The following is an 11,732-nucleotide window of genomic DNA, read 5'->3' as shown; positions in this document are numbered from 1 at the left end:
AGGTCTCGCTTACTCCACACACTATGTGGATCTTCTTTGTAAACACAAACACACAAACACACACACACACACACACAAACACGGGGTGGGGGGTGTTTTAACAGGGCAATCAGTACTACATGACTTTAACTGATGATCCCAACGAGTATTAGCAATGGTATTAGTTTGTCCAGGAAAGTGGTTACCCTACCTATTAGGAGCATCATGTGGATTAAACATTAATACTACACTGCAATTGACCATGCGTGACAACAACGCATGGCTCTCTGAATTCTCACCATGTGATCACCTTTAGCCAATTACAAACAAAGCACAAATTTGCAGGTGATTGACGTGCATTTCACACAATAGGTTTACTAGTAGGGTGTTCATAACTGACGTCATATCCAACGATTAACCAATCGGCAAGCTGTTTGGTAGCGGAAATGTTTGCATGCAGGAAGTGCTTGTTTGAGCTTTTACACAAGTGAACTACAAGTACTTGTTTGTTTGTATTACACACATATTCATTTAATTTGGATAATGATTAGTATGCTACCGTAATTGTTAAGCTATTTAGTGCTATAACTAGTTTCGTAAATTGCACGGTTTTAAAATGTAGTTACTTTGTATGTAGAATTGCCGATAGTCTCGTCTTTTTAAACATAATTGGGATTTAATGTAAAACCTCTAGTCACTGTTTATATTGACATATTTAACAATTAATTAAGACCTGCCTTTTATCTGATGACGCTTTTGTTTGTAGAATAACCATGGCTCAGGTTAAACATAAAGAAGGTGACATGGTTCATGCGAAAAGGAGTAAAACGCTGATTGTTCGCCACCTGCCTTCAGAACTGACTCGGAACGAAAAGGAAGATCTCCTGAAATATTTTGGTGCGGTTTCAGCTAGAGTCTTTTCGGATAAAGGAAGATTGGTTAGTCTTTTACTATATGTAATTCTTCATACTTTCTAGATTATCGTGTATTGATAGTACTGTGTATTTCTGTTTACAGTACAGAACAACTTTGTATGGGTATCACTTGACATTTCAACATTTATCTTAACTAAATAATAATAATAATAGTAAAATAAGTTTCCGAGAGGCACATAGAGGCCAGAAGGGTGTTTTTAAAGTTACCAACAACAAGATTACATTACGTTATTTTAATATGTGACTGTACAGAATTGTGTTGTCAAATGTACGTATTTTAAATCACAAGGCAATTGACTGTATTATACAAATTAGAATAATAACATCATGCTTGAGTTCTGTAACCTGATAAATCCTTATATGTGTAACTGTGTGTTTTTCTTCTTACATATAGAAACATACTGCTTTTGCTACCTTTGCTGGAGAAAATGCTGCTGCTAAGGTAAGTGGTACAGCAACAGTAAAATGTAATTAATCGTTTCTCTGCCAAACGTGCACTGCTGCATTATAAGTGAACAAATATATATATATATATATATATATATATATATATATATATATATATATATATATATATATATATATATATTATATAAACATTCCTCCTGTATCAGTGCAATTGTGTTCTGAAAAGCAGTATATTCTGCTTTGGGTATGTTACTCTTTAACTGCTTAACCAACAGAGATCCACAACCCCCTCTTTTCTGAGCATTAATTTATCTAAAAGGTATAATTTAAAACAAGTCTTTTTTTCCCTCTGAAAAAGTAGAGGATTTAAGTGCTGTAGCTGTTTTTCCTAATGTCGATTTGTGTTAATGCATCTGAAAAGCAGTGGAGCTATATCATGTTTGGTAATTGTGTTGTATTACCCCATACAGGTGTTCAGATATTGCACGTCTTAAATTTACATCTTGCATTTTTATTTATTTTATTTTTTTTACATTTTAGGCACTTACTAGATTGCATCAGTTGGAGATCCTTAATCATACCTTAGTGGTGGAGTTTGCAAAGGACCAAGAAAGTGTTCACCTACTGAGTCAACCGGCAATTTCAGATAAAAGGTACACACATCCATTTCGCTACAGTAGAGGTTTCTAATCTGTGGTCTCTGAGTAAAGTAATGCAACTGCATCAATCACACGCCATTACCTTAACCCTAACCATTAATTTGCTAACCAACACTCGGCAGAGAACATCAACAAAGTGTTGTATTTCCTTTTTTTTGTCTCCACAAATGAATGTGACATCTGCAAAATGTTTCCCTGTTAAATGTGTTTTTATTTAACTTGTAGTTTACAAGATGGTCAAGTTGCAAATGGTAAAGAAAAGACAGAAAGAAAACCACAGAGCATTCCTTTAATTGAAAATGGAGTGGCTCCCAGCCTAGGGTAAGTGTCTATTTTTCCAACATCATAATATTGCAATGTTAGGAGTTGCAATGTAATATATTTTTTATTCTGATTGTATGATGCATGTCTTGGCATGATAGAGTTGCACATTTAAATATCTGGCTGGTAGGGGAATCACTTACCTTGTGATTGACTTTTGAGGAAGGAAAATTGGGATCAAAAGTGGGAATTGATTTATAGTGCATGGAGGGAAGTTCACAGCAGGGCCAAACATTGGTTGGTGTTATTGTCATTTGAAATGTTTTAAGTTTGTGTTTGATGCAAATTTGTTCCCTCTGTGTATCAGGCTAAATTTCTTTAATCTGCACCCAGACTTGCAGCTAAAACATAAGTAATCTTATCCAGAAAGTGTATTTAACATTAATATTATTAAATGTTTCTATAACGGTACATTTGTCCTGAAGATGTATTGCAATGTCTGCACACTCTTGTGTTAAAGAAGTATTTCAGATTAGGTTACTTATGTGTGTCACTGTCCTTGCTAACACCTTCTTGAGGAAATGCAAAAGATGGAGATATACTGTGTGTGTGTGTGTGTGTGTGTGTGTGTGTGTGTGTATATATAAAGTATATAGATTTATTTATATGATGATTTGCTCTTGTGGTGTGTTTTTTTTTTTTTTTTTTTCTTCTCTACTAGATTACATTTTCCTCCGAATCCTTCTCTGAAGTATTTATATCCACCGCCTACAAATGGGATTTTGGCAAATATAGCAAATGCCATGGCAAGTGTACCAAAATTCTATGTACAGGTAAATAAAGATGTTCTGTATCTCTGTAGTAATTACTGTTGGTAAATGAAAGTACAAAATGTGTTTTTTTTTTTTTTGGTAATACTCTTAAGGAAAGTATAATATGTTTTGTCCTGAAATAGGATTTTACATACAAAAAACAATTCAGTTTTGCTATGGGATTTATACTTGTGTGTGTCTTTTGTAAAAAATGTAATCTATTTTTTTAATATATATTTGCAAATCTGTAGAACTATCTGTATAGGGATATGAAGGACATCCCTTTACACACTTACTTTTTAACTGTAAAATCCTCTGCTTTTAAATAGGTCAGCCATTTGCTTACATAGCCTTTTTAGGGACAAATAGGAAAGCACGAATTGTTGTTTTTTTAACTCTGAATTTATTTTACTATCTCTTGTTGGTGCTAGAGTGTTGGAAATTAGGCTGTATGATGTTTGTTTACAAAGTCACCAGTTTAAAAGAACTTTATACATTATCACGCATTTTTGTTTCTCTTTAGCTCTGATTGCACAGTATTTGTAGGGGCAGCAGTGTGGAGTAGTGGTTAGGGCTCTGGACTCTTGACCGGAGGGTCATGGGTTCAGTCCCAGTTGGGGGACACTGCTGCTGTACCTTTGAGCAAGGTACTTTACCTAGATTGCTCCAGTAAAAACCCAACTGTATAAATGGGTAATTGTTTGTAAAAATAATGTGATATCTTGTAACAATTGTAAGTCGCCCTGGATAAGGGCATCTGCTAAGAAATAAATAATACTTATTTTACATTTGCATAACGTACTGTATTTACATTTGCATAACATACTGTATGCATAAAGCACAGCTCTGATTACTGAGTTTCGTTTTATTTCTGTTTTAGTGTCTATTCATATTGTAGTTTTAACATGAGTCCATGTCACATGTATGCACTCTTGTATTGCAGGTACTTCACTTAATGAACAAGATGAACCTGCCCAGTCCATTTGGGCCTATTACTGCTAGACCTCCTCTGGTAAGAAACACCTATTGAATAAAGCTGATCTCGGGCTTCTTATACCACAAGATATTACATGTATACACAGAGGGCTAGATAAATGCAAGGTCAACATGGCCTGCAGCCAGGGGGCCCACAAATAAAATACTATATAATGTACATGAAAATGCACCAAGAGTGTGTTTGTTGTTCATACATTTTAAAGAAATACAGAATATTAAACACCATCTTGTTGTATCAAATGGGTTTGAAAAAAGTCAGTGGGTTGTACCTGATCAGTAGTAATGTAGTGTTCATCTGAGAGTGATCTCTTCACTTCTGCTGCTAAACCACAGGTGGAATATAAGGAAATGAACAGATTCTAGCACCCCTGTTTTAGAGGAGAACATACAGTAAAGAGTGTGTGTGAAGCCTGTTTTTTCTCTCCTAGTACGAGGAGTTTGTTCCTGCTCCTCCACCACCCATGCCCCCTCTGCCCCCCGAAGAGCCCCCTCTGCCTGAAGAAGAGATGGAGTTCTCAAGTGAAGAAGAATCGGAGTATGAGACTGACGATGATGAGGAAAAAGAAAGGTTAGATACACTTCTATGAAAACATCTGTAGTGCAAACAATTGTTTTATTTATTGTTGTTTGGGGAAGTCTTTAGCTGTGACATTAACTAGCATGTTTGATCTTTTGATGTTCCCCCAAACATTACACCTTGCCATTTATAAATACCTTGTATATCAGTGTTTTTCTTCTTTTTTCTCCCCTCTGGCATTTTAACTAGTGGATTGTGACCATTTTATGAATTTGACAATCATCCCCTGTTTTAAACTTTCTGATTTGTTTTATAGATTAAATAGGTAAGACACTACTGTGGTTTTTGGAGGATGTTATATATGAATTGCTAAATATAGACAAGTGTACAGTACAAACCAGATTTATAAAGCACGACTCCTGGATTTGCAACGTGCAGGTCGATAAAAATAGCAACATATAAAAGAAGGTATGCCTGGTTAAACCATTTTTGGAGAGATAATATAAATGTCATGGTTTTATAGCTTTTTGTCTCAAATTTGTTTCACACTTTTTTCAATAAAGAATGGTGAGGCTGATGGGACTGGCAAATCAGCCATCCAAAAGGCCCCAGAGAAAGAAGCTGCCTTCTTCAAGAAAGAAGCCCAAGTTAAAGGACCTGCTCTATGTGCCCAAACCAGATTCTCACAGGTATTACTTTTTATTTTTCATTATTTCCCAGTGCAGGGGTAGGAAAGTGACATTGGTATGACTGTGTCATTCTGAATCTACAATTTGGGAAGGATTTATCGTCCCCATTCCCCTTTCTCACTTTCTAAGACAGATCCCAGAACATCTTTTAACCTGAGGTGCTGTTAGATGTGTGTTTTTTTATGACCATCTAATATATCAAATGATGAGAAGTGTAGTAAAGCCCTTTGATCTATGAGGCAATTCACTGAAGACTACTAACTTTAATCTATAACTTGTAATGATAGATCATACTGCCAATACAGAACACCACATTTAAAGCTGGAAACACAGATTTTCAAAAGTCATGCTAGTGTTTCAAAAAGAGGAAGAAGGTTGTGGGAGGTGAATCTATTTTTAATGAAAAGTGGTACAATTTTACTTTAGTTACAGAATTGAAAATATACATTTACACTGAATATATGGTGGCTTGTAGGAGACCTTTAGTACAAAACAGTCATTTTACAAACAAATTCTGAAAAGCTTTACATACATACCCATGAATTGTAACTTATTTTTCTTTTGGCAGTTCCCATTCCACACTTCAACCATCTGATGTTTTTGAACAACCTCAATCTTGTGAGCAAAAGAAAATTGAGTTTCACATTTCAGCAAATGTGTCTGGTATTCTGGAAGGAGGATTACTTCAGGAGGAGAATAGACACGGTAATCTCTACAAGTCTCACATTTTAAAATATGTTAATTGTTTAAAATCATCAACTAGTCCACTGATTCCTCAAAAATCAATTGTCAGTAACTCGGCAGAAGAGGTGTTACAAAGAATACAATAACACTGTGTTTTGAAATGTATAGAGACTACAGAGGTGGAGGAAACGGCAAATGAGGAAGAGGGTGTTGGGTTTGGAAAGATCTACCCAACCCCATTAACCAATGACCAGGAGGAAGGTGGAGATGAGGATGAGGATGAAGATGATATCCCATCTGAATTCATATCCAGACGAGAGCTGGAGAAAGGCAGAATCTCAAAAGAAGGTGAATAGGGATAGCATTTATTTTGGTTTTTTTTCAGTGGCCTGCTCTGTTCACCTAGAGTCTTAACATTAGCACTCTAGCAAGTTCTTTTTTTTTTTTTTTTTTTAAATTAACAGATTTTGCATGAAGTGTTTTAAAGCCAAACTGTTTCCATAATTATGTATCCTGCAAACCACAAACACCCTTCTAACCATGTATGCAGCTTTATTTTGGGGTTAGATATTTATTTTGTTGTAAAGTTAATTGCATTCACACTACAACATGCGATTACTTAAATGGAATAGAAATGCGTAACATGACTTGCTATTGCAGGAGTAATTGCTACTTGTTTAAAGTAAACTGCTGTTAACTTGTTTTAACAGAAATCAAAAGACTGTCCGTGTATAAAAAATATGAGCCTGGAGACCCAACATGCAGGCTTTACGTCAAGAACGTTGCCAAGCGAGTCGAAGAAAAAGTACGTTAACTGTTTATTTCATCTATTTTAAGAATGACCTTGAAAACCTCACATATAATTTAAATGTAGTTTTTTTTTTTTTTTTTTTTCCCACCAGGACTTAAAGTATATCTTTGGAAGATACATAGACTTCTCCTCAGACACTGAAAGAAACATGTAAGTCACAGCAGGCAGCAGTGTTTTTATGTGTAGTGGATCCATTATTTATTATAGCTACCAAGTCACACTGTTGGAAGTTGTTTAACATACAGCTAGAATTTTAGGATTGAGACCATAACAAAAAAAAATAAATTATATATAAAAACTTAGATTAAAAAATAATTGATATTGCAAACAGTCTAACGGAAGCCATAATAGTAGTACAGTATTTCATGTTAGAGTTTGAAATGTCACATTTTTCAATTTATCAGTTTTACGTTAAGTATATGGAAAACTACAAAGCGGCATTTTATTCAATTAAGTCATTCAACTTTATGAAGCAAAACGTGTTAATTCTATAGGGTAATGCAAATTTTTTAGCCATAGCTGTACATTACCTTATTCTAGCAGTTGGAAACGTTCGGCACAGATTTTATTTTTATATAAATGTTTTTGTCTCTTCCTTGTAGGTTTGATATTGTTTTAATGAAAGAAGGTCGGATGAAAGGACAAGCATTTATTGGACTTCCAAGTGAGAAAGCGGCTTCAAAGGCTTTAAAGGAGACAAATGGATATGTCCTTTATGATAAACCAATGGTGGTTGTATCCTTGTTCCCCCCCCAAAAAAACTACACACACAGCCATTCCAGGCTTTGTATTGGCTTAAGTATTACAGAAAGTCAAACTGTGTTTACGTTCAGGTGCTAAAGTAATGTTGGGCCGCCTTTTTTTTTTTTTTTTTTCTTAAATATTTCTTGCATGCTTGCTGTTCATAATTGTTGTCCTTAACTATAAATCAGCAATTTGCCAGGTCTGCAAAGCCAAAAGATTCAACAGATGCTAAAAAAGGACAAAAAAAGCATTAAGGATTAGGTAAGTAAAAGAGAATCTTCAACCATTAATGAAGATCCCCCCCCCACCCCCAAAAGTTTTGTGGCAGGGTCCTTAGAAGTTGCAAGTTAGTCAAAATACAATTGTTTTTTCTACTGACCATACAATGAATGCCAAATTGAGAGTTGTACTGTCATACATGGTTTGAACTGTTGAAGCAATTGTTCTAATCATTGATTTTAGGACATTAAAGACTTCTACTGGATGTAATTATTTTAATTGGTGGGGGGTGGAACAATGCAAGCATTTTGAATATTAAGTAAAATGTCTTTGTATAGAAATGCTCCTGTCAAGTCACTACCAGTACAGTCTTGAAAGGCAAAGAAATGTGTATCCTTCCAGTTGCATCATATCCTTTCCAAATGTTGGTGTTCTCCAGGATTTTACAGACTAATTTGCATTTAAATGCCTACACTTTATTTTGAAACTGTTACTGATCTTATTTATTTACACACCAACACAAGGCTAGTAGAAAGGTGCTGACAAATTGCTTTCTAGTGTACCATTCAGGAAGGTATTGTTTATAGCCTTAAGCATATATAACAGCTTCCAGAAAGGCCTTCACTCCAGCGCCTATGCTATGAAAAAAGAAAGAAACAAACCTCAGTTTTGAAAGAAGTTGAAGATAAGTTGTATTTTAAAACCATAAGTGAGTTATTTCTTGATCACCTCGTTCATCACCTCCTCCAACTCTTAAATCGCAGACGGTGAAGCCAGTGTTGGCAGAGTTGAATAAGGGGGGGGGGGGAGAAATTAAAATGGTTTGTTTTAGAAGTATAATCACGAGCAAAGGAATAAAAGGAAATATACAGTTTACTATATGGGTGTAGTAAGTGACTCGCGTTAATCTTCATGACTAAACCAGACAATTGATGGTTCTACTTCTAGAATGTTGATGTTTTTGAAAGTTTGAGAAGTCCAAAGAAAATTTGAAACCTTCAGAAATAATGCAAGTTATTTTTATTAAATGTTAATGTTGTGGTGGTGGTGTGTGTGTGTGTGTGTGTTTTTCTTTTAAACTACAATTCCATAATACATGGGGAATGTGTATTCTTTCAATACACATTCCCTACGTAGAACTGGACACTGGGTTTAAGAAAGCAGATAGTTCTATACAAGTAACTTGGCAAGCTGGTTTTATTTATTTGATCTTTTTCAATATGTATACAACTTTTTATGTGAAAGGTTCAGACATTGATTTATTTAGGTATTCCAACACATAAAGTCGGCAACTATTTCAACAGATGGTGTTGAGCATTACCATGCTTTCCAGGATTAAGGTCCTATTTCAAACAAAAAAAAAAATTTAAATATCTTTCCATCTTACTCACAGCTGTTCAAATCTGTGAAAGTTATCAACATACAAGTCCTATATCGCTGCCAGAGCCTTCCACTTACATATTCTTGTCCGTGTTTTTATACAGAACCAAATATGACATTTTGTCAAACTTTAAACACAAATTCTAAAAGTGCAGTAAAATGTAACAGTTGGTTTTGCCTTAAATGAAAACCTCCACATTATTTAAAGGAAATTTATATCCTTGGCATTTGCATAGTATTTTTTTATGATTTACCGTCCCATAATAAAGGTGATTTTAGAAGTCGCTGGAAAAATTGGATGAACACATTTAGTAAAGGGTGGACACAGAAATTTTAGGAACTGTTGAAATGATTCTTGTCTTAAATCATTTTTTAATCACGTTAGAACAGTATCAAACTTGTATATCACTTCATGTGTCCATCATGTTTATCCAATAACTTTAGAATCCCACTGTTTATACTCCTGACATTGTGTGTGTGTGTGTGGGGGTTTTTTTTTTTTTTTTTTTTGGCCCAACCTGGCAGAAGTATAATCACGAGCAAAGGAATAAAAGGAAATATAACAGTTTACTATATGGGTGTAGTAAGTGACTCGCGTTAATCTTCATGACTAAACCAGACAATTGATGGTTCTACTTCTAGAATGTTGATGTTTTTGAAAGTTTGAGAAGTCCAAAGAAAATTTGAAACCTTCAGAAATAATGCAAGTTATTTTTATTAAATGTTAAATGTTAGAACAGTATCAAACTTGTATATCACTTCATGTGTCCATCCTGTTTATCCAATAACTTTAGAATCCCACTGTTTATACTCCTGACATTGTGTGTGTGTGTGTGTGTGTGTGTGTGTGTGTGGGTTGGTTTTTTTTTTTTTTTTTTTTTTTTTTGGCCCAACCTGGCAGATGTGTCCCTCCCCCCCCCCCCCATCTTTAATATAAAGTGCATGATCACACACTCCAGCCTTTGGATAAGTTTGTTATGGAACTGGCTTGGTATTATCTTTCCATGCAATCAAAACTGGAACATAGCTGAAACAAAATATCTGACATTAATTTGTTTGTTCATTGCTGCATAAGAAGGCACAGCTCACAAGATTTGAGCCAACTTGTCATGCTGGTATTGAAATGATTTACAATATGACTATTTGTTTTCCTGTCCAACAGGAACATGGATGTGACACTGCAGACCGGCCTTCCTGCTACGGTGATGTCATCTCTGGGTAGAAGGAAGGTGGGAGGTGCACTGGGAAGCAGATGTCTGTCAGAGGAAATGGAATGGCTTGCTGCCAGATAAGCAACACTAATGAAAATCCATTTGTTGCCATTCATGTTAATGCCAAATTATGAACTGCAAATTAAATCCACACATTGTTTCATTTGCGGTGGTCCATATGTCCCTCTTGCAAAACAAACTGCCTGTGCCAGCTGAATGAAGTTTTTCTGTTGTGGGTATGTAAATATATAGTTTTTTTTTTTTTATTTTTTTTTTATAAATTTAGTCGTTGCCAGTTATTTTTATTTTCTCCCAATTTGGAATGGCCAATTATTTTTTGGCTCAGCTCACCGCTACCACCCCTGCGCTGACTCGGGAGGGCGAAGACTAACACACGCTGTCCTCCAAAGTGTGTGCTGTCAGCCGACCTTTTTTTTTTTTTTTTTCCCACACTGCGGACTCATCGTGCAGCCCCCCCAAGAGCTACAGCGTCAGAGGACAACGCAGCTCTCGGGCAGCTTACAGGCAAGCCCGCAGGCACCCGGCTAGACTACAGGGGTTGCTGGTATGGACAGGAGTTTGGTTTTTGACACATTCCTGGCGGTTACAAATTTTGTCATTAATTTTTTTCTAAAAACAGTTTTATGGGGAAAACAAATGGCAAATAATTATTATAAGGAAAATAGATCCCTTTAATACTGAAAAGCCCCTACATCATTTCTGAATAGTTTCTTTGTTTAGTAACTTTGTTGAATGTTTTTCTTTTGTAAAAAAGCTCATGTGTGTAACACATCATAGACCCTATTCACAATCCTAAATAAATTTATTTTTAAAAGTGTTTTTCAACTGATTTAAATGAAATTGTATTGAAAACAACTGTCTTTTTTGAATAAGCAGCAATAATCTAACGCATTTTAATAATTCAAACATTTATGCCATCTTTACAGAACCTGTTCACTAAATCTCAACATTATTTTTTAATAAAATACCCTCAGCTTATTCTTGTGTTCATTCTTTACAGCTGCCAATGCATTCACCACAACACTGGGAATGAGATATAACATATGATTTAGTGCAAATCTTTCATTTGGTTTGGGAGCCTCAGTGCAGACAGCAATCAGAATTTGCATAATCCGCATGGTTTATAGCTTCTTGGTGATTAATATACACAAATGCTGCTGCATATTAAATAAGCAAATTGTTATTCATTTAATTTCTTTGACTAATCATTTGGCAATCAAGCCCACCCTTTTGAAACTTGGTTTATTATTTAAAAGATGGCATTCCATCGAGACTCATTGCAGTTCATTTGCAAGTAATTATCTATTAGTTATTTAAATCACTAAATGCACAGACTTGGATAATGTTCACAATTAAATATGAATTATGGGCCAGATGTTCAAAAGAGATGTGAGGGATTTTTCCCT

General features: G+C 35.2%; 1 protein-coding gene across 2 annotated transcripts; it reads left to right on the top strand.

Annotated features, from left to right (window-relative positions):
• Positions 1-404: 404 nt before the first annotated feature.
• Positions 405-11,304, top strand: rnpc3 (RNA-binding region (RNP1, RRM) containing 3). Of its 2 annotated transcripts, XM_034005661.3 has the most exons (16): positions 405-477; positions 746-917; positions 1,309-1,356; positions 1,863-1,975; positions 2,207-2,302; positions 2,964-3,075; positions 3,998-4,066; positions 4,479-4,618; positions 5,131-5,256; positions 5,825-5,961; positions 6,109-6,288; positions 6,651-6,745; positions 6,843-6,901; positions 7,354-7,486; positions 7,684-7,756; positions 10,257-11,304. In XM_034005661.3, the coding sequence occupies exons 2-15, from the start codon at positions 753-755 to the stop codon at positions 7,747-7,749; spliced, it is 1,539 nt and encodes a 512-aa protein (XP_033861552.1). In that variant the 5' UTR covers positions 405-477; positions 746-752; the 3' UTR covers positions 7,750-7,756; positions 10,257-11,304. The 2 variants fall into 2 exon arrangements, with proteins under 2 accessions (XP_033861552.1, XP_033861543.1); XM_034005652.3 differs by having other exon boundaries at positions 426-917.
• Positions 11,305-11,732: the final 428 nt, after the last annotated feature.

The sequence above is a fragment of the Acipenser ruthenus genome, chromosome 10, assembly GCF_902713425.1.
Source record: "Acipenser ruthenus chromosome 10, fAciRut3.2 maternal haplotype, whole genome shotgun sequence".
NCBI classification, from domain to species: Eukaryota; Metazoa; Chordata; class Actinopteri; order Acipenseriformes; family Acipenseridae; genus Acipenser; species Acipenser ruthenus.
Note: the sequence above shows the minus strand (reverse complement) of the source record. Positions and strands in the feature narration are given on the sequence as shown.

Coding starts and splice junctions, on each gene's coding strand:
- rnpc3 (XM_034005661.3), top strand. CDS start 753: ATGGCTCAGGTTAAACATAAAGAAGGTGACATGGTTCATGCGAAAAGG. Junction 2,303..2,963: donor GGAGTGGCTCCCAGCCTAGG/GTAAGTGTCTAT, acceptor CTTCTCTACTAG/ATTACATTTTCCTCCGAATC. Junction 3,076..3,997: donor TACCAAAATTCTATGTACAG/GTAAATAAAGAT, acceptor CTTGTATTGCAG/GTACTTCACTTAATGAACAA.